Source organism: Crocodylus porosus, unplaced genomic scaffold (assembly GCF_001723895.1).
Source record: "Crocodylus porosus isolate Cpor-Errol unplaced genomic scaffold, CroPor_comp1, whole genome shotgun sequence".
In the NCBI taxonomy this organism is placed as follows: domain Eukaryota; kingdom Metazoa; phylum Chordata; order Crocodylia; family Crocodylidae; genus Crocodylus; species Crocodylus porosus.
This window is the reverse complement of record NW_017728948.1, coordinates 22,608,561-22,631,137: the sequence shown is the minus strand read 5'-3', so window position 1 is coordinate 22,631,137 and position 22,577 is coordinate 22,608,561. Positions and strand designations below refer to the sequence as shown.

At 42.4% G+C, this 22,577-nt stretch overlaps 1 protein-coding gene across 2 annotated transcripts in view; it reads right to left on the bottom strand.

Annotated features, from left to right (window-relative positions):
* Window positions 1-20,458, bottom strand: part of EVC2 (EvC ciliary complex subunit 2) — a 175,676-nt gene extending 155,218 nt beyond the window's left edge. Inside the window, exons 1-3 of one of the 2 annotated variants that reach the window (XM_019553168.1) lie at window positions 20,149-20,458; window positions 11,355-11,515; window positions 10,780-10,845 (exon numbers count right to left, since the gene is read on the bottom strand). In XM_019553168.1, the coding sequence (XP_019408713.1) occupies window positions 10,780-10,845; window positions 11,355-11,515; window positions 20,149-20,155 (234 nt within the window). In that variant the 5' untranslated portion in view covers window positions 20,156-20,458. The remainder of the gene's footprint in view (window positions 1-10,779; window positions 10,846-11,354; window positions 11,516-20,148) is intronic. The other variant, XM_019553167.1, reaches the window with a different exon arrangement.
* Between the last annotated feature and the right edge of the window lie 2,119 nt (window positions 20,459-22,577).

Sequence of the window (22,577 nt, the reverse complement as noted above, 5' to 3'; positions counted from 1 at the left end):
GTAAAAGCCTCTGGTAGGCAGAGGCTTCTTGGCCCCTACACCTCTGGCTCGGGGTTAGGACAGGTCAGGCCAGGCTGGGGTCGGGGGTAGGTGCTTAGCCACCAGATGCGCTGACTTACAGAAGGGCAGCTCAGGGCCAGGGTTTATGGAGAATACCCTGCAGGTTGGATGGAATTGCCTGGCAGGCCAGATCTGGCCCACAGACTGTATTTTTCCCACCTCTGAGTTACTGTTTTGTGTAGATATGCCCACTAGCCAGCAGTGAATGAATTCCCATAAATTGCTCATTTTTAAAGAGGTGCCTACCACAAATTTGGGCACCAAGAGAAATAAATAACTTCTACACAGATGTTGAGTAAAAATATCACTAGGCTAGAGGAAAGATTTCAGAATTCTTATCAGCAAAGTTCCATGCAAAAGCAGTAGCCTCAAACACTTGCTGTAACTTGGGATTTCATTAAAAACTGTTTAACTCTGAATTTCATATCAATTCAGTAAAGAAGCAGATTAAAGTTTTAGGATACCTTATGGCACAAATTAGAGGGATGGTTTATTAAATTTATCCTTGCTTATCTTGGCATTTCATACCCAAGTTCCAACATTTAAAGTATATTGAACAAATCTAACTACATAAATAACTCCACGGCTATTACTAAATAATCCAAACTTATTAATGCAATATCAAGCTTAATTGTATTATCTTAAAAATACTATTGTCCTCACCTACAGATACTTGCTACCAGGAATAACACAACTGCGATTAACTGTCTGATCAATAAGCTTATAAGAAACAAAGTCATGAAGAAAATACTGCTACCCTCAAATGTTCTGAATTCATGAGTCAGACCCAAGGAATCATAGAACCATAGGTTGGAGGATACCTCTACAGGTCATATAGTCCAACTGACTGAGGCAGAATCATCCCTATCCAGCCCTTCCTATAAAAATCCATTGTCTTTTTGCAAAACTACACAGTCAACCCTGACATGAAACCCACAACATAACACCCTAACCTGCCACAGGGAAGGGGCAGTGCCCATGGCAGTCAATGTCCTGCTGCTGTAAATGTTGTTAATACATATTTTCAAGAGATCACCAGAGGGCCATGCCCCGCACTACAGAGAAAGGCAAAAACACCTACAGTCCATACGAATCTGACCATGGGATAAAATTCCTTCCTCAAATACAGTCTGACCCTGAGCAGAGGCAAGACCCTCTAGCCAGGCAACCTCTGGGTTTAAATCCCATCAGGCACACTCCAGTCAAAATCTCTAGCCTTGGTTTCAGCCAACACCCAACTGCCTCTGAGGAAAGCTTAAAAAAAAACAGACACATGTAGCAGCAGGGGGGATATAGGTAGAGGAAAGGAAAGAGGAGGAATTCCATCCCTGCCCCATTCCACAACCAGCAAAGCCCAGAAGCACAGGAAATATCCATAGCTAAACACAGGCATAGTCCTGACCAGTAACTGTCCTACCTCTTTGTGAACATCTCATCTCCAGTGATGGAGTCAACAACTTGCCTTGGAAGTCTACCACTACCTCACTGTCCTAACAGTGAAGACATGTTTTCCTGATATCCAATTTAAATTTATTTTGCTGCTATTTCAAGCCATTAGTCCACAACCTATTTTCCATTTTCTCTCTTATTTATGGCAGACAAGCAAGTACTTGAAGAATGCTATCATATCCCCTCTCAAGTGCCTTTTCCACATCCCTAGCTCCTTCAACCTGTCCTTATGTGACTTGCCTTCCAAGCCTTTTATCATTTTTGTTTCCCATCTCTGGATCTTCTCTAATTTTCCAATGTCCTTCTTAAAATGTGGAGCCCAGAACTGCACTCTAGAAGTCTAACCAGTGCCAACTATCACCTCCTGCATCTTATGCCTAATGCTGCTACTGATGTATCCCAAACTTTATTTGCCTTTTCTGTGGCTGCTTCACATTGCAGACTCATACTGACTCTGATCTACCAGCACTAGCTATGCCTATGTTCTACAATATGTATTTCCTATGCCCTGGGCTGTGCTGGTTGCCCTTGCCTGCCTCCCTCACTTTTTGCCACGTCAGGGTGTTTTTAAGTCTTCTTCAGAGGCACTGTGTGTTGGCTACAGCCAAGGCTGGGGACTTTGACTGGGTTGTGCCAACATCTTGGCTAAAGGGTCTTGCCCCTCTGCTCAGGGTTAAACCAATTGCCATATTTGGGGTCAGAAAAGAATCTTACCCCATGGTCAGATTGGTACAGAATGCTAGTTTTTTGCCTCCCTCTGTAGTAGAGGTGCATCACCCTCTACCTAGGATCTCCTGCGAATATGCTGACAACATTTCATAGAAGCAGGACATTGACTGCTGTGGTTCCCCTGCTCTACCTGTGGAAGGTTAGGGTGTTAAGTCTGCGTTGCGTCAGGATTGATAGTAGTCTTATGTAGAGTTTAGATTATGGATTGTATAGGATGATTTGGATAGAGATGATCCTGCTTCATGCAGGGGACTGGACTAGATGGAGGTCCCTGCCAGCCCTACTTCTCTATGATTCTACAATTTTAACACTCCCAGATTCTGCATAGTGTTGCTATCCCACCATTTTGCTATCACCCATTTTGTTTTTTGGGGGTTTTTTTGAGTATTCTTCTCGAGGCATAGCTTCTTGCATTTGTCCACACAGAACTTCAGTCTGTTACCTTCAGCCCAATTCCAATCTGTCAAGATCCTTCTGAACTGTGCTCCCATACTCCAAAGCATTCACAATCCTTCCCAGTTTCACGTCATCTGCAAACCTACTCAAGAAGCTTTCCATGTCAGCATCCAAATCATTAATAAACCTGTTGAACAGCACTGGGCCCAGGACTGACTCCTATGGGACTCCACTCAAAACCTCCTGCCATTCTCACATGGAACGACTTACAATTACCCTTTTCTTGCAGCTACTGAGCCAGTTTACAGCAGTCTTGTCCAGCCCACATTTCTCCTATTAGGGACATCTTTTCATAAAAATGGGAATGTTATGCGGGACATTGCCAAAAGCCTTGCTGAAGTCCAGATACATTTAATTCACTGCATTCCCTTTATCCACCCAAGTAGTTACTTTGTTAAAAAAGGAGATCAAGCTTGTTTGACATGATTGGTTTTTAGTAAATCTATGCTGGCTGCTTGTAATCACTGCTTCCTCCTCCAAATGCTTCTAAATGGACTTTGTTAGGATATGCTCCAGTAATTTCTCAGGTATTCAGATGAAGATAACTGGTCTGTAGTTCCCTGGATCCTCCTTTTAGCCTTTTTTAAAGAGGGAGACTATGATGGCCCTTTTCCAGTCCCTTGGTACCTCATCAGTCTCTCATAACTACATGAATATGATTGCCAAGGGACTTCTTCTGCCAATTATCCCAGAGAACTTCAGTACTCTGGGATGAAGTTCATCAGGCCCTGCTGACTTGAATTTGCTCAAATCCATGAAAACCTCTCTGGCTCGCTCTTATTTTATCCCTCAGCTTGTCTCCTCACTTACACAAATAAACCTTGTTAGGTATCCGGCTGCAACTTAACTTTTTTGTGAAGACTGAGGCAAAGCACCTTTGAGTAGCTCCACCTTCTTCTGTTAGGAGCTCCCCCTGGGTAGTTAACAGTAGACCCACAACTTTCTTGGTCTCTCTTTTCTTGACAGCATACTCTTGTTGTCTTTAACCTCGCTTCTCAGGTGCAGCTTTGCTTTCCTCATTTTGTCTCTGTAAGTTTTTGCTAATAATGAGCTGGTATTAAAAAGATATTTTGGATTTATTGTATTTGCCTTTAAGAGCCTTCGGTGTTCACTTAATTCACCTTTTCAAATGTTTGTCTACAGCCGTGAAGAGAATTTGGGGGGGTTTTTCTCCCAACAATAAAAGCAGGATCTTCATTCAACCACACTGAAAAGAGGAAGAAATGAGAGAAGGCTACACTCAATTGTATAGTAATCTCATCACACATCCCCACAAAAACTCTCTCTTCTGTGAAAACTGGGGCATAAGCTTCTGTAGTTGGTATTTATGGCTCCTATTCAGGCATAGACTGTTTATTCATATTGGAGTGACGTCAAGGAAGGTGCTAGGCAGATAATATAAAATGCAGTAAAAACAGAGTAGTGTTGTGATTATAGCCTTGATGGTCCAGAGATACAAGAAAAGCAAGATTATATTTATGAATCTGACCACATGAAACAAGTGTAGACAGTTAGCACTTGTGGAACAAAGAGGAAGTAGTGAGGGAAAGAGTAAAAAAAGTTATAATGAGCCATAAAAATCAATGTCTCTATTAAATCCATGGGTTTTGGTGTCCAGTGAAATTATGGATTTCTGTTCTCAGGTCCTTCATTAGAAGGTACTATGTATACTTACTTTCAGGACAAGGATTCAGAAGTCAGAGACAGGGTGCTGATTTTACAATCTCTTCCCCCTGTGGATGAGATATTTCTGTCTCTTATTTTTTTATAGTTCATTTTGAAGTACAGCAATTTCTCAGTTACCCACATAGCTTCCAAGAAATATCTGGTACTCTGATGGAAGAATATCATGATATTCTACTGTGACAGTCATGTGGAGGATACAGAGATGCTGCGTGTTCTTGACAAAGGATTTATGATGATAGTGATGTAACGCTGCAAGGTTTTGCATCTTGTATTGTTTTGTGTATTTACTAATCAGCAGAGAGTTCACTTCCAATTACAAGGTATGGGGGTGGGGGTTGGAACCTAGGAGGGGGAACAGAGGCAAAGGGCCAGGAAGATTTCTTTCAATGTTTAAATTTTCAAGCATAAATTATAATTGTTTGATCTTTCTTATGGGTTCTAATGTGGGATAGTACAAGACAACGAGGCATGTGTAGTCAGTCAGTGAGGTGTTTTCTTTTCTTATAGATTTGTCTGTGGGATTAGAGTGGCTCACTCAAAGATGTACTATATGCCCCTGCTAAAGTGCTTGAGTTGAGTAAAAGCCATTTTTTTGCAAATATTCTCCTGGCAGCGGATGCAGATGCACCCGAGGATCTTGCTTTAGATTACGGCTTTCTTAATATGTTTGGGTTAGCTACTGGTTTTGTTAAGCATCGTGATCCTTGCGTTTTTATATACAGTTACTGTCTAGGGTACTATTTTTGACACTTATCACAGCATTTGGAGAGTTAATATCGGTATTAAAATAGTCAGAAGAAAACTTGATGGAAGAGTGGTTGTTGTTGAAGTTGTGATGGAAATTGCTGGGGAAATCTAAGTGTTCCGTCCAGGTGATGAAGATGTCATCTATGTATTGTACATACAGCACTGGTTTGGTGATTTAGTTGTCTAAAAGTTGTTTGTCAAGGTGGCTTATAAGAGGCTGGCTATCTTTGTGAGTAATAACTCTGCTCTTATTTTGGAAATATCAATTGGTAAAGAACAAGAGAAAAAATAGGGCATGTTTGCAAAATCTGAATAGGTAAATACATGTAATTTCCCTGCTCTTTTATAAAGTTTAATCCACAAGCTGTGGGGATGGAAGCAAAAAAGTTACAGAACATTTTTTTCCATTTGAAATTACTCAAGACTGCCATATGGTCTGTCTTGTCTACCTGCTAACAAGAAAGCATCTGTTCATATGTAGTAAGATTAAAATAAAAGGAAAGAATAAGCAAGTTAAAAGTATTACTAGAACTGAAATAGAAGATAATTTACAGGTAACCGCACAGATTTTATTAAGTTACAGCTGGGATCATTGCAAGATTATTTTCCAATAATCCTACTGTCTACAGCTGACTACCTTTGATCTTGTACAGCAGGACTTCACAATTTTTAATGAGACTGTCTAGGCTGTGCTATGAATAGCAAAAAAAACCCCCAAACTGAGAAAACTTCAAACAGAGTTTTGAAACCAATTATAATAAAATAATGCCTAATAATGCCTCTGCGTCAGTTTTGTCTTACCACTCCAAGTGCCTGAAATTATCAATCTTCAGGTCTTGCTAATTATGAAGTATGACTAATTTGATAAGAACATTATAGTTAATCAGTGCCCTACAAGGAAATGCATATTCATTCTCCACTCTGTGCAAATTATCTGCTTCAGGTCACCATAGGCACCTATTCACGTGCAGCAAGGCTGCTCCAATGTACTGTAATTACCATGCTCCAGCAGACTCCACTGTCATGTGCATCAGCATTCTTGCGCTGAAAAATGGTGGTGTGGTGCTTTAACTAAAGCTCATTCAATAAGCTTTAGTTAAAGTACCCCTGCTCCCATTTTTCAGTGCAAGGATGCTGATACATGTGATGCTGTGGGCACTTAGGTAGAGCAGCTCTTTGAGCTGCTCTAATTCAAGCCCCCTCCCGGAGCAGGTCTATAAAACACCCCACACCACTATTTTTACACCAGTTGCTAAAATCCCAATTGTCATATACAGGGTCATTGAGCCTGGACCCTACCTTTTAAAATCAAAACAACATCTGTTTGCTCCACTGGTGATATACTGCCTCACATTTTAAGTTACCGTATTTACACACATACTACATGCACTTTTTTCCCCACTATGAGGAATATGAATAATGAGGCGGCACCTGTCATAGTACTAAACATTCCCCATACACTTTTCATAGGATAAAATTTGCCAGAAACTGGCACCAATTTGACAGTAACTTTGAAAGGGTCAACACTCGACTGTCCCTCCTCCTGCTTCCTGACAGACAAAGAAGCTGTCAGCCATCTTGTAGCACAGTGTCTCTATTAAGAACCCAGTTCTAGGCCATGACTCTAGAAAAGTGTTTTGTTCCCTCATTCTGCTGAAAACAAGGTGCGTGTTTTATTTGGGGCGTGCAGTATACAATAAAATATGGTACTTATAAAACATTCAGGTATCTAGCTATTATAAAAACAAAGTCAAATAGATGAATCTATTAATCCACTCCACCTGAAACAGAATGTTTAACATCATTTTTCAATAATGTAAGAGGAGGTAGTACAAAATACAACACTGCCCCACTTTCTACCTGACTTTAGACCAAAATAGCTAAATGCCTCTTTCAATAATATGGACTCTGCCCTTTATAAAGGCTTTGCATGCCTATATTCATAAAAAATACATTGCAAGTAGGCTGTTAGGGTCATATTCCCCACCCCTCAAAAAGGTGATAGAAGAACTTTGTCCATTCCACAACAACCAACCTAGAGCTCAAAAGGAACCTGTTGTTAGACCGTAATAGTCAAAGGCTCAAGGGGCTTGTCAAGCAAACTTTAGTTAAAGTACCATTGCTGCCATTTTGAAGCACAGGGACACGAATACACAAGATGCAGAAGCGGGCTGGAGCACACTAATTAGCATGCTCCGGCAGACTTGAGTAATCAAGTCTGCTGTAATTACAGCGTGTCGGTGAAAACCTCCCAGAACATTTACAGGCACACTTAGAAGGTATGTGCTTCCAAAGTGGAATCTAGACCTCTTAGTGAGGTGCCCAGCCTCCCTGTGGAAAAGTTAAGTGCTTCAGAAGCATGATCCATAAAAGAAACATTTACTGAGCATGGAGCTGCCTAGATGTAGCCAATGAGAAAAACCACTGCCTCTGGGCCACAGACACCCGATTCAGGCTGTAGGCAGCTTTGGTCACTTAGGATTCACAGCCTGGAATCTTATCCTGGAAGACAGATGTCTACATTTATTTTTTTTTCCCGCAGAAAGGAGAGGGATTGTTCTTTCTTTAATAGGCTGATGGCCATGGTGCCCAGCTTATGGAAGCAAGTGTTCAACAGAAAGAGGTAGACACTAGACAGCAGTTTGACACCCTTTATCTCCCAGACCTAACTATAAAGCTAAAAGCTGTTCTACAGTAAGGGCAGGGATTCTCTACCACTTATTTAAGCTATTGCACTGCACAGCAAGAAGTGCAAGATTCACCAAGACAGAGAGAAAAAGAACGCAAGAGCAAAATTCTCAAGAGATGGGAAACATAGCAGTCAAATCTAGTGATTCATACACTAGCTTGAAGTTGCTAGATCGCAGTCTTTTGGCTTGTTGAGGTGTTTCCCCTAAACCTGACACATCAGTAGCAACCCGTCATTCTGACTACAGATAAAACTATTACTCTCTCTCTGAATGCTGTTTTCCTATTTGATAACAGGCAAAGCTATTCCCTTTGGGGCAAACATTGCATGGTGCCAATGGTGGAATTTTAGTGGAAGGCTTGAGAATAAAATGAATGAGAATTCTACAGGACTTACTGAGAAAACAATATATAAATCAATGGCTACAGTCACAGAGAAATTTACAGTACCAGTCAATGAGCCTTCAGAACAGTGCATACCCATGGTCATCATGCCAAAACCTTTTCCTGAAGTGCACATTTGCCTTGATATGTTGACATTCAAGGAGACCGTGGAATTTTTCATCTTACACTTTTAACACACACACTCCAATGCCAGCAGTTGACAACTTAGCCAGTTGCAAGATGTTTAAATCTTCAGCAAAACACTAACTTGGGGTTTTGGCAGATACCACTTTGCTAGGAATTATCTGGTCTCATTGGATTCACTACTCTGCTCTGAAGATACTAAATCAAACACCTATGGTTTGAAGTATTTAAAAATAGGATGAGTTATAAAATGTTGAAAGAAGAGGTAATTTGGCATCTTGACAACAGCCAGGTTGTGACTTTACCATAGATAGCCTACAGCAATCAGCTGCTCAGAGTAGTGCATATAGTTCAGGAGGCTGGACATGCTCCGAATACTCACTTTTGTTTATATGAAAATTGCTAGCGTGAAATTCCTAGGCCACAGAATTGCTAGTGTCAGTATACACTCATGCAAGAGCAGAACAGAAGCCATCTACAGAATGGCTGAGCCTGCCAATGTCATTGAGCTCAAGTATTATTCAGGTAGTAGCCAAATGCTCATCAAGAATGACCGGGGGGCAGAAGGGAGGGAGAAAGAGAAAGAGGAAAAAAAGACACACAGCCACTGCACTACACTGCTCTGCCTCCAGCCCCATGCGCTCCCCCGCCCCATCCCACAGCACTGCTGCCTCCCAGGCATGTAGGAGTGGGGTAAGCTTGCATGCGGAAGCTGCAGCTGCCACACAGTCCTCATGCTGCCGCAGCTGCACATCCAGCCATGCACAACCCTCTCCACCCCAGCTCCCCTCCCACCTGGCTGTTCCCAGAGCCCAGCAGTGGTGCCACTGCTGTACCCCACCCCTTCCCGTTCCCTCCCCACCACCTCCCCCACCCGATGGCTTTTGTCAGGGCCCAGCCGCAGTGGGGAAGAAGGGCGGAGGGGCACAGTCCTCTCCCTCTGTTCCCACCGTCATGGCAGCGCTCCACCATCCCAGTCTGTCCCCACTGCCCCCTCCAAGGAGCAGGGCCGGGCCCCTCAGTCCCTACTGTCATGGCAGCGCTCAGCCGTGTGTGTCTATCTGTGCACAGCACTCCAATTGGTTGTTTCAGTCATCATTGTAATTGGCTGCCAAGAAAACCAATCAGTGTGTGAATAAAGCATTAAATCGGCAGACAGACAGACTAAGGCTTTTATTATATTAGAATGGTCAACTTCTTAGGAAAACTGTACTCAGAGTGGCTGAATGGAAGTGGACCTGTACAGAAGAATGTAATCCATGAGATCCTGAAAATCTTTTGCTTTATTCCTTATTTCACTGTGGTCAGCTCAAGGAAGCCAGCCAGCCGACCTCTCAGCTGATAGATCATCTTATAAGCTAGGAGCTGGCGTACATCAAAACCGAAAAAAAAAAGTGAAGCAAAATGTATAGCATGCAAACTATGAATGGTACAGAGGACAGAAAAAAAATACTTTGCAGGAAAAGGAGAAAGAAGCTTGGGGAATCATGTGAACATTTACGATTTCATCACTGAGCAATCTTCCTCCATTGAAACAGACAACAAGCAATTAGTGCCTGTTGTCTAGCTGAAGCATCAGAGAATCTTCACACTGAGGCCACAGTGAGTAAAGATCTGTATGGCAAGGTATATGTTTATGATCTACCATAACCTCAGTAAGGAAATCATCATGGCAGATAGATGATAAAGCAGCCCAGTGCCCAAAAGAGGCAACCCAGAGCTTGATGACGAACTGCCTATACACATACGATAGATCAGTCTCTTATTAAATCGGCCACAGATCAGAGGTTGACAACATTTTGGTCAGCACAGAAAACAGACCAAGTATATTGCTAACTCATCAAATACTACTAATAGGGTTGGGTGTACAGATACCAGATGTACCCTGAATGAGCATACCTACACAGGTGTAAGATATAAGGGGTTGACTTGGGCATAGGTGGTCACAATGTGAGTAGATCATGCCAGGTCAAAGATTTATCAGACTAGAAGTCAAGGTAAAAAAAAAAACTGAATGTCAGGCCTGCTTCTGGATATTAAGTCAAGGGTCAAGGTGAGGCTGTGGTCAGGGCAAGCTGGGAGATCCAAGATAGGAACAAGAGCACAAAGGAACAGGCAAGAGGGTTCAAACCAGAGGTTCAAAGCAAAGTCTGGTTTAGGAGTTCCAGAGGCACAGCGAGGCAATCCACTGTCTGATCTGAGGTTATATAGCCAATATCCCTCTCCTTGATTTCTTTCCCGAATTTCTTCCACCTGGGGTCTGGATCTGCCCTAGATGGGCCTTAGCCCATTACAATAAACTAAATCTAATTATGGGAGATTCAAGTGCAGATTAAAGAAATGTGTGTGCGCACACACACTGGACAAAAAACCTGCTCACAAGGCTTGGATCTCAATTTGTTCTTAGATGAACAACAACAGTACAGTGAAACTTACCACCGCACATTTCTGAAAAGTTACTCCATACCCAGAAGAGACAGAAATTCTTGGCACATCTTCAGGCTTGAAGAGAAGAAAAAAAAAAATATATAGTACATTGACATGTAGCAATTCACAAACTATAAATACAATTTAAGTACTATAATAAAGACTGAGAAAAAGGAGTTAAATCTACTCACAACCTTAGTATCTGAAAGCTCTACTGTCCCATCCATGATTTTTTATTTGCATAAGTCTAAATAATTATATGAGGTAGCAGATAGTTTATTATTAGACAAAGTGACATGCTCATTATTTGGTGACCACCTTTCCATGACAAAACACACCATGTAAGAAAGTAAATGCATCACATTGTACATATGTGTTTTCTACTTGAATTTCAGAATTCAAGACACAAGACTCTTCTTGTCATCATAATAAGGAGATCTTGCATCTAGGATGCTGCTGCTGAAACTATCAAAGATGAATGTAATCAACTGAGACAGTTAGAAACCATGTACTAATTAGGATGGTAGAAAACTTCTTTATGTTCCTTACATAAATTAAACAATACTTAATCATCTCTTACTGACCAACTGCTGATTAATGGAAGACTCTCGTTTGAACAAAATCTTCTTTGTCCATGAGGGTATCAAGACAAATAAGGAATGGCTCCATTGAATGTCTGGTGCTGCAGAAGTCAAAAGCAAGTCATGGTCTTCTCTTGTTCCGTTTACCAACAGCAATCCTACACCTGAAAATTGAAGTGATATTGTATCTCAGACCAGATATACAGCACCTGCATCAAAAACTCTTGATCCACTATGGTGAACACTTGCCATTGTGCACAGTAACACGAGAGGCTATTATTTGTGCTATGGCAGCCACAAGAAGTTTCAACCATGACTGAGCTGTACATGCATGCACAGTGAGGCAGGCTCTTCCCTGAAGAACTTACAGTTTAAATTAAAACAGATAGACACAGGACAAGGAGGGAAAGAGAGTAACAGACTGCTGAAGTGATCTGCCAATGATCACAGTGGTATATTGGCACAATCAAGAATGGAACGGGTTTCCTGACTCCCAGTCTAATGAACCATGCTTCCTAGACTCCAGAGCGACTTTAATTAGCAGGCACTTATCTTAGTAGCAGCTGCTTTCAAAATTTAATCCAGTGCTACTTTTTTTAAATACTTATTAAATAAACTAGAAAGTATATTATAAAAACAGCAGACACAATTTTGCCCTCCAACATGCACACTAGGTCTCACTGGAACTCCAAGTGAAAAAGATTTTGTATAGGCATACCCAAAAGCAGGATTTTATCACTTAAATGAAAATGCAATTTGCATCACTTAGTAGGTTTCAGCCTTAAACCAACTATTAATAGTGTCAGTACAGAGAAATATTTCAGAAAAGCATGAATAATTGAAGCATTTTTCAATGTGAGCTGCCTAAATATTAAGAGTCTTATGTTTCATAGACAGTCTGCCACTTAACTATTAAAGAGGTCAATACATATTCAGACTGCATTAAAATATTTCTCACAGTCTTAGAATCTCAAAATTAGTTTCATGTTAATTGCAATGAAATCAAATCAAGGCCACCAGTACAGTAATGCCAATGCTATTTTACAACTTGAACACTTTCATAGTTTTCATAAGATATCCAAAAGTCACAAAATAGCTACGAAAAACCCCCCACACCAAACATACTTAGTTACTTTTATCTAAAGAATGAAGTACCACTCATGCTAAACAATCAGCAGTTTTAAAATATTAAAATATAACAACATGGAACTCGTCAATAAACAGAAGAAAAAGATTAATATTTATTTATTTTCTTGTTTTACTTTGTATATTTGAAATGAATACATTTTCCATTCCTGGTAACGTTTTTCCTCAATATTACTTAAAAGAATTGTTTGATAAAAATTCAGTAAAATCCTTGCCAAGGTTTTTCATTTAAACAAAACTGCTTTTTTGTTTTGTTTTTTGGTAAGTGAAACGTTATAGCAATATTTCTGAAAATAATCTGGATGACAATTACGTTATATAGTGATAGAACTTTGTTGCAACAAGGTTTTTAATAGTCAACCGTTCTTGTGAAAAGTTCTGTTTACAAAAAGTTTTATTTAAAATGGGAAACGCTGTAAAAATTCAATCTTGAGAGTTGAAAAGAAAGACAATACCTTTTCATTTCACTCTATTTTTCTCCTTCAGAATTGATGGGATCATGTACACTGCAAGTTGACCTAATGCCATATAGCATTTTTCACCTGGAAAGCACTTTTTTGTACTTTCATTTCACCTTTCAGGATCAAGCCTTTATAAGTGAACTTGTTGACTTAAAAAGAAAGCATTGAGGAACATTATTCGTCAACATCAAAATGATTATGGTTAATATCATAAATGAGGAGACAATATAAGATTCCAATCTGAGAGCTGGCAGCATATGGGTGGTTTTTGTTTTACATGCAAGCAAATTTTTACTTACTTAATAGAGGGAAATAAAATATATACTACTAACTGCAAGGGTAGAGTCATAAATCATAGGATGTCTATAAATAAGAAGATACCACATGATTACTACGGAGTGATATAGTAATGACGACATAGCTGGCTTGCATTTCACAGGGAGAAAAGCACATCTGGCACACTGAAGTAACTTACAGAAGTATACAACTATGCTTCACTTTCAGAGGAGTAACTTTACCCCAAAGTGGAGTGACTTATACAGATCGCATCCTGTTTGTGCTTTACTTAATACAGAGGGAGGTCAATTCATATTGTAATTAACATGCTGCATGACTACTTTAAGAAAAGATGCTGTTAGCTGTTTGCAGTCTCTGTAATATCTGCAACAAATTTGTAAGGACTGATTATTGCATATTACCAGGGCCCGAAAGTGGCACTTCCAAGCTAAACAGCTTGAGTACCACTTGAGTAAAAGAATCAGTTCCTATAGGCACTGTTGACAATCCTTTAGGTATTATCATTAGGTAGGGATGTATAACACAAATATATAGTGGGTCATATTTTTGACAGGGAAAGATGAGATAAAGGCAATGACTGGTCACAAAAACAAAGCAGAGAAGAATTTAAACAGTTTTATAATAACTCGGCAGTCTAGGGTGCCAAATCATGGCACATACCCCTGCATCACAAGCCACTATCTGTATACAAATTACAGATGACTTTATGCCATGGGATGGGGTCCTACAGGATGGCCATGATCTCCCCAAGGCTCCCTTACTGTGTCAAGTTGGCCCAATGGGCACCCTCTATTCTTGCCCACCATGTCTTTGATTGAATAATTGATAGGGAAGCTGCCTTAAAGTCCTCTTGGACACGGTCTTGCTTGATTCTCCAGACTCTGGGGGGGGGCGCGCTCCAAGACAAATGTCACAACAGGTGTTTCAGGGCAACCTAGCCTTATGGGCGATGCATGGCTCCAGCCACCCCTTTACCATACCCCAAGCTTTGCAGATGGTAACAATGTTGTTTGGTCTAGGCCTTGTTGCAATTTGGCCCCTTTTTCCTCTCTGGGCTCTCCGCAGTCCCACCCCACACCGCACTGGCACTTGGGCTCTTCACAGCCCCACCCCGCTCTGTTCCTCACAGCCCTGCAAAGTACTGCGCATTCTCTGGTGCCTGAGGTCCCCATGCTGCCGTGGGCTCCCCCTGTGAGGCCTCCTCCTTCCCCTAATAGCTTCACCCAAACCACCGGTCTTATACAACAGCAAACAAAACAGCCCCTGGGCTGTAACTTAAACTCAAACTCAAGCTGCCCAGCTATAACACCATTCAAACCCTACCGGGGAATACTCAGTCCCACAACAGTATCAGGAGCTGCTTATGCAGTCAGGCCTCTCCCCTTTGCTTGCTCTGGGAGAGCTCCTTCCCCACTTGGCTCCTGGCAGGGAACTGCTTTCCTAGCTTCAGCCCTGGGGTTTATATATGAGCCAGGCCCTGCCCTCCTCGGTCAGCTGACCACTGGCAGGTGTGGGCCACTTGCTCATTCTGGCTGCCCTAATAACCAGCAGCTGGGGCTTTCAACTCACTGCTAGGGCTCTTCCCCTAGCAGCTTCAGTTCTGTAAAGGAGCAGGGCAACTTGGTGCCCTGTGACACTTTACAATAGCTCAGTGATTCTCAACCAGGGTATCATGGCACCTGGCATACCCTGAGGTACTTTTAAGGGTGCTGTGGGGCTCCATACAGTGTTAGCACTGGTAGGTGTACAAACATGATTCACAAGATAAATCCAGAGATTTCAAATAGGAATCCATGTTATCAAAAACATTCTGAACTGTTGTGGATTTTCTGAGTTCTCCGTAACAGAACAGTTGCTCTGTTAGTCAACTGAAAACTAAGAGCTGGCATTTTTCAAGGGGTGCCTTGAGTCTAAGGGATGCATTGTATCTGAAAAGGTTGAGAAACAATGACAAAAATTAAAGCATTGTAATATTTAATCCTTGCTCAGGAGGTACACATAGTGAATCTGTGGAGAAACTTGAAGTCTGCTTTATCCCCCACCCCAAGTCCCAACATTCACAAAACTGCTGAGTTATCTTGTCTATTATTGTTTTTTAAAATACATTTGTTTACCATGTTATTTTCTTTTGAATTAATCTCTGTCTTCAAAAGCAGTCACCATACAAAAAACAATTTAAAGTCCTTTCAATTACACACAACAGTGAACATGCAAAGATAATAAACTACTGCATTTCAATTTCAAATGTTACCATTAGCTTTTCGTGTTTCAAAGTCAAAGCTGTGGGAGTAAGTGAGAAAGATATGATGCATTTTAGCAGGCACAGTGATACTCAATGAAAGTATTATGCTGTTACTGGAATGCTTGTTTAACTAAAATCATAATTATGCTATGCATAATAGTTACATACAGTAAAATTATGGCATGCTTTTGTACAGGTACTTGGACAAAAATATACAGTAGCAACTGTTTTCTATATGACTACATATGTATAAGGGAGGGAGAGCAAGGTCATATCATATTATGAACCTTACAATCTCCAATTTAATAATACATAGGTCATATCACGGGTTACAAACAAAGCTATAGATTAAAAACTTTCTTTACAGGAATTTCTGCAAATTAAAAAAGAGGGTGTGACATCTTTTGAACATGCAGTTTCATGGCAAATTATTATTGCTACAAATCTTTAAAAAGTGAACATCCTGGCAGTGTCAGGCTTTGAATGGAAGCAGTTAACATCCCTTCCAAATAATGATAAATATTTGACAATTCCCTGCAGCAATGTGACTTCTGTATGTGACAAGGATTCCAGACCTTACAGTTAGCAAGAAAAATAAATGCATAGATGTTAGAATGTGTTGTAAAAGCCACATCCAACTTGTAAGTTCAGATTCATTTCCAAATTCAAGGATGCTCTACTAAGAATGTCTCTATCTTCTTGATGTAAGCTAGGGGAGCATGGACTGGAGATAATTGAGGAGAGAGGTATAGGTGCATCGGTTGATGACAGAATGGACATAAGCTGTCACACTGGTGCTGCAGTGAAAAAAATTAAAGAAATCCTTGGATACATTAGACAGATCATCTTCACCACAGACAAGAAGGCACAGAGGTTGAGAGTATGATCACCCTTTGCAAACATGGGTGAATATAAGGAAAAATAACGTTTTATGCTAAAAACACCACCAGAATAAGACCAAATAGCTAAACACTGTCTATATATAAATTTAAATGAAATATTAGAATGAGACTTTTAACCATCAGAGAAGTGATGTTTGATTAGTCTTCCAAGTAAAGCAGTTGGAGCAAAGAATCTGAATCACCTTAAGACAGAACTGAATACATTTATGAGAGGAACGGTATGACAGGATAGGGAGTTCTGGCTCAACAATCAGCCTGCGAGATGTATGGAACCTGGTATTTGTAATCCCCATTTTGTGGTACAAAGGTGACTCCCCTTCAGGGTAGGTACTGTCTGGTAATCCAATGCTTACCACTTCAATAAAGTTAGGATTTTGTTGCTCCTGCTGATACTTAGAAAACTCAGAGGTTCCTGGCTAAAGGGTTTTGGTTGACTGCTCGGGGTCATACAGACTGCCATATCTGGGATCAGAAAATAATTATTGGCAAGGAGCTGTAGTCTTTTTCCTAGGATCTTCTGAGCACTAACCCAAGGGTGCTCATGGCAGTACACATGGCACAAGTGGCATGGGCACCCTCTGTGTGTGGCACATGGCAAACCAGGGAGGGGACAGGCAACACACACACAGATAGGGCAAGGAGCAGAAAACAGAACAGCAGATCAGGCAGGGATGACAGGGCAGGGAACAGAAAGCAGAGCAGCTGATTAGGTAGCAGAAGGGGACTGGAGTGGCACTTGGAAAGGATATGGCGCTAATTCATGGCAGGCCTGCCAAAAAGGTTGGCGCTTACTACATTAGCCAATTACTTCTCTGTAATTAAAATGGCAGTGCCCCTGTCAACTATGTTTTTACCTGCTGCATGCCATTGGGTATTTGTAATACTTCAGGTATACTTATGTGTTTGAGTTTGAAATGGCAATTTAGGGACTCCCTTCAGTAAATGATTGTGTGTGAACATAAAGGATTGGACCCAACATCCCAGAAGGCTCCTTCCAATCCTCAATTCCACGAGCAACATCCTTTAGACCACAGTCATCAAAAATAGAGCTCATGGGCCAGATTCAGCCTAAGGAGCCCAATCATCAAGTCAGCAGTGCTGTCTGAGAGTCTCAAACTAGCCCTACACACCACAAGAAGCATGTGCTGGACCCAGGCCTATGCAGTGTACAGAACCCATCAGATACATGCTACACATGGTGCCAGCACACACATTGCACGCAGCACAAGGACCAACCGGGGGCATGCATTGTACAAGGCACATGACAGTCAGAGAGCACACTGCTTAAGATGTCTACACCAGACCAGTTCTGAATGCTGGATCTGGGGCTGGTCTCAATCAGGACCATACACCAATCATATGAGCCTGATCCAGTGCACAGAAATAGTCTGGCAGGAGCACCACATGTACTGCGTACCCAAATCAGTCCTGCATACCATGTGCAGTACAGCCCCAAGAGCCACCCCGCATGCTGCGTGCCATGTATAGGGTCAGGGTCAGTGCATGCTGCATGTGATACTCAGGGCCGGGCCTGGCATATGTGCTACAAGTAATAAGCAGGACCAGCCCAGGGCATATCTACATGCAGCATGCATACCAGCCCAGCCCTGTCCACTGGAGCCAGTATGTAGACCTGGTCTGTGGCCCCAATCCATGAAGCCATATGAGCTTGACACCCCTTAGTTTTCTTACCCACTAGGCTCTTTGTATGTAACTGGCACAGAATCTACTACTGCATATTCTACCACCCTCCCAATTTCAGAATTAGGATTCAGAATCACATTTACTCAAATCCAAGACAAGGGTTTCTTCAGCATTTAAGATGGAGAGGGAGCTCCTCATCCTGAATTTGCATACAAGTTGATAGTGGGGAACAGTGAGCTGCTGCAGCTCCATCTCTGACTCAAAGTTAGGATTGGAGCTGAAGCTGAGGCCCACCCCACAGCTGCCTCTGCCCATCCTACTTGTTCCCCCACTTGCCCCCCTGCCTTTTTCCCTGCCCCTGCTCCCTCTACCCCTTGCTTTCCTCTCCACTTATCCATATCCTTTTGGCTCAAGCTCCAGCAGGGCTCTGGTGCTTGGTCTGGCCCCAGCCTGGCCTGGTAGCAGCAGTGGAGGTGGCCACAGCACCAGCACCCAGACAGCACTACTGCCATTGCAACACCTGCTGCATGGCCAGACTGGGTTCAGAGCAACCATGTACTTCATGCCACAGGCTGGAGCCCTGCCAGAGCTCAAAGATAAACAGTGGGAGGGAGGCAGCAAAGGGGACCAGGTAGAGGGCAAGTGCTGGGAGGGCAAACATCAGGGGGGACAGGTTTTGGGGCCCACAGGCAGCAGTGGGGGCAAGTGGTGGCAGGACAGGCAGAGGGGGCAAAGTGTGTGGGGTAGGGTAAGGTGCAAGCAGCTTGACTCTTCTACTGCCTAGGATAACTCATACATGTTCAAGTCTAAGCATTTTAGTAGCCTGGTTTATTTCAACAAGACTACTCTTCTGTTTAAAATTAAGTACGTGGTTCAGTGCTTGTTATAAGGTACAGTTACTTCCTAATTTAAAACAAGGAAGAAGACCCAAGAGGTAAAATCTTCAAGGCTCGCCCCCCCACCCCCATGCCATTTGCAAAATCTCAGGCCGCATCATACTTCTCAGGTGCCAAATCTGTAATTACCTCAATCCAGCTACAAACTATTACAGATAGCTTCTTCCCCTCTCAGCACTTATGCGAGGTAAATAAAAAAAATTGTAACAAATTGAAAATTGCAGCTCTGAGGGCAACAGGAAATTGAATGTATATTTAAAAAAAAAAGTCAAGGAAATTGAACAGACCTGATTATCTGTGATTTCATTATTTGAGCTCATATTTAATTTAATTAAATAAAACTAATTTCTGAATTAGCCACAGTAAAGGCTGTAGAGAACCCGGGGGATCTCTCTCCAGAATACAGATCCAGGATGCCTCAGAGCGCATTAGATTTTGCTTAAGCTTTCTTGACAGATATGCATCCTGGCTCACTGCAGCCTAAGCCGTCAGGGGTTTTGTGACTATCGAAAGGTACTTTCATTCTACAGCACATATTACCATAGCAAGTGAATATCTCACATTCTTTTAATGCATCCATCACCGTTTGGTTATACAACGTCTGTCACAGATGGTATAAGTACAGTTGGTTTTGCCTCAGGAAATCAGACTACCCGATCTCTTGCGCATCCTTCCAGCCCTCATTTCTATGATTTTGCCCAGTGCTCATCAAAACTTACACTTCAAATGTTCCCCAAATTGTGGGTTGGCTATCAGAGAATGCAGCTATAAATAAGGCACAAGGATGAAATAGCTTAAGTTGAGTAATTACATTCTGCCCTTGCCTGAGCAGCTCCAGGGAGCAGCTGCTGCTATATCAACTTGTATTACCTACAGCTAGGAAAGGCATCAGGGATCATGGCTATGTCTACATCTGAGAGAAAAAATCGTAATTCCTCTGGAAAGCTACAAGTGACAAGGCATTTCCATTCACAGATATTATCTGATAACATAGACATCAGTGACCCCAAAATTGCAAGTCACATTAATAACAGCAAGATTGGCACCAGCAGTTCCTTACAGCTTTCTAGCATCCACCACTGTCCCCTCTGTATTACCTGTATTTTTATTATTTAGTTTGTGTTACTATTATAAGCAAACTTTTTTAAAGGATTCTAAGGCACTTGGAGGTTTAAAACAATTGGAAGAGCAGTTAAAATGAATACTTACCTTTCATACCAAGGCATTCACTCTCATCTGGAATCCACAGCTTATCTTTAACAACCTAAGGTGAATACAAAAGAAAAGTAACTGCAATCTCAAAATCTTATTCACCAAATATATGCCTAGTACTGCTTAGTCTCAAATTGAAACTGTGCTTTACAATAATGCAGTGACCTCTGTTCTTTACATGCTGAAGCTCTGGGGAGGGGAAGAGGCAGAAACTACTGGACAGAGTACTGGACTTGTAGGCAGAAGGCATGGGTTCTGCTCCTGGCCATGCCACTGATCTCCTGAATGACTCAAGCCAGCTCTGTCCAACTGGCAGCCCATGGGCTGCATCCAGCTACTGATAAGGCTAACCGGGTCCAGCAATACTGCCCACCTCTGGTCCAGCTCTTGATGCCGTCCGCCTCTGGGACCTGTCTCCCACAGTCAGGGGCAGTGACATGTAGCATGGGGCAGAGGCAGTGGCTGCAGCTCTGACTTTCCCCGAGCCCAGGTCAGGGCTGAAGTCACAGCCACCTGCCACCCCACCAAATACAAGATAAAGGGATTCCCCCTCACCCCCCGCATTGAATGGGGAGGAAAACTTCATCTTGAATTTGAGTAAATATGGTATTTATCTGCCTATTTATTTACTGTATTCCAATATGGAACTTCATATTTTGTATTACCCATATATAATTAAACGTGAACCACATAGAATTAAATATAAGCACGCAGAACCAGAACAAAGAAGACATGGACTGGCACAGCTTGCTTCAAGGTAAACGCAAGTCCTATCTGCACCAACACAGCAGATCAACATAAATACACTCATGGGAATGTTAATGCAAACTGGTCCTTTGCCAATGAAACTTAGAGAACAGAAGCAGCAATACAACTAAACAAACAAGATTTCAGGCACCTTAATGAAAAGTCTACATATAGGAAATTAGAAAACAGTAGCTGATATTAACAAGGACCAAATCTAGCTTCTAGTGAAATCTGTTTAAAATTGGTCATTTACTTCCATGTTGAACACAATCAGGGCATGTCACTCACATGCAGCCTTATGAAAGTGCATCTTTTAAGCATTATATTGTGTGTGCATCCACTGCAAAAGACAAGAAAATGTTCTCATCTTCTCACCTACTGCTCTACTCTCTGCACTGAAATAAAGGCCCTTGGTACTGTCACTGCTGCCCATGATCATACCACTCAAGTGCAGCACGAGTCTATAACAGGGGTGGGCAAAATGCGGCCCAGGGGCCAGACGTGGCCCGCCAGGCCATTCTATCCGGCCCGCTGGGCCCCTAAAAAATCCAGAAAATTAATATTAATCTGCCCTGGGCTGCCTGTCATGTGACCCTTGATGGCTTGCCAAAACTCAGTAAGTGGCCCTCTGCCCAAAATAATTGCCTGCCCCTGGTCTGTAAGGTGTTAAGGCAATGAGGGCCAACCTTTTAGGTAGGCATGCCGCAAATTAGCCCTGCACCCTTGATTTGTTTTTTCATTTTTGTTTTTCATTTGTTCCTTCTTCAGACCTTCCATTAATTACACTGCTGGATCTATTATTCCTCATGTTGTCATATTAAGGATAGATCTGGTGAATGAAAGTAGATCACCCAGTCTATGACCAGATCTTGAATCAGAAACTCTGCCCAGAGGTGTGAACAGACAAGTGACAGGAAAGAGGCCCTGCACTCCCTGGGGAGCCCCGCTGGGCAAGAGCCACCTTCCTGGTCAAACAGATGGTGAGCATGGGTAGGGCCAGGAGGTGGCTGACCAAGAGGTCCTGGGACTTGGTGAGGCCTCACAGGCCTTTTGAAATGCCTTTAGGAAATCACAGGCCTAAACCCACCAAGTAAAACTATAAGTCTCCCTCGGCCACTAGTGACATGTCACTAATTCCTTGGGATAAACGAGAAGAAAGCAAGTATGGGAGCAAAGGTTTAAAACAAGTGCACCAAGGTGGGGACCCCAAGCAGAGCACACTGGATAGTGCACACTGGCCGTCGAACGAGTCCAAGGAGCCAGCGGACACTACTCAGAAAAACTGCCCAGAGATGTAAATGGTCAAGGGACAAGAAAGGGTCACCAAATTCCCCAGGGGTCCCTGGCCACAGCCTCCTTCTTGGTCAAGTAGACTGTGATCTTGGCTAGGGCCAGGAGGAGGTTGACTGTGAGGTCCTGGACTGGGTGAGGCCACGCAGGAAAGTTTGTGAGTTATGAACATTTCTAAGTCTAGGTCTGAATCTGCAGACCTCACTTGCCCTCGCTTTGTGGCTCTTGGTTTTCTTAGGCAGCAGCACCACGGAGAGGTTGGCCAGGACCCCACCCTGAGCAATGGTGACTCCCAGCAGCCCCTTGTTCAGCTCCTCTGCTGGGAAAGGATGCAAGGTTTCCTGTCATCCCAGGCAATGTTCCCAGGATTTCAATGAAGCGGCGCCTCT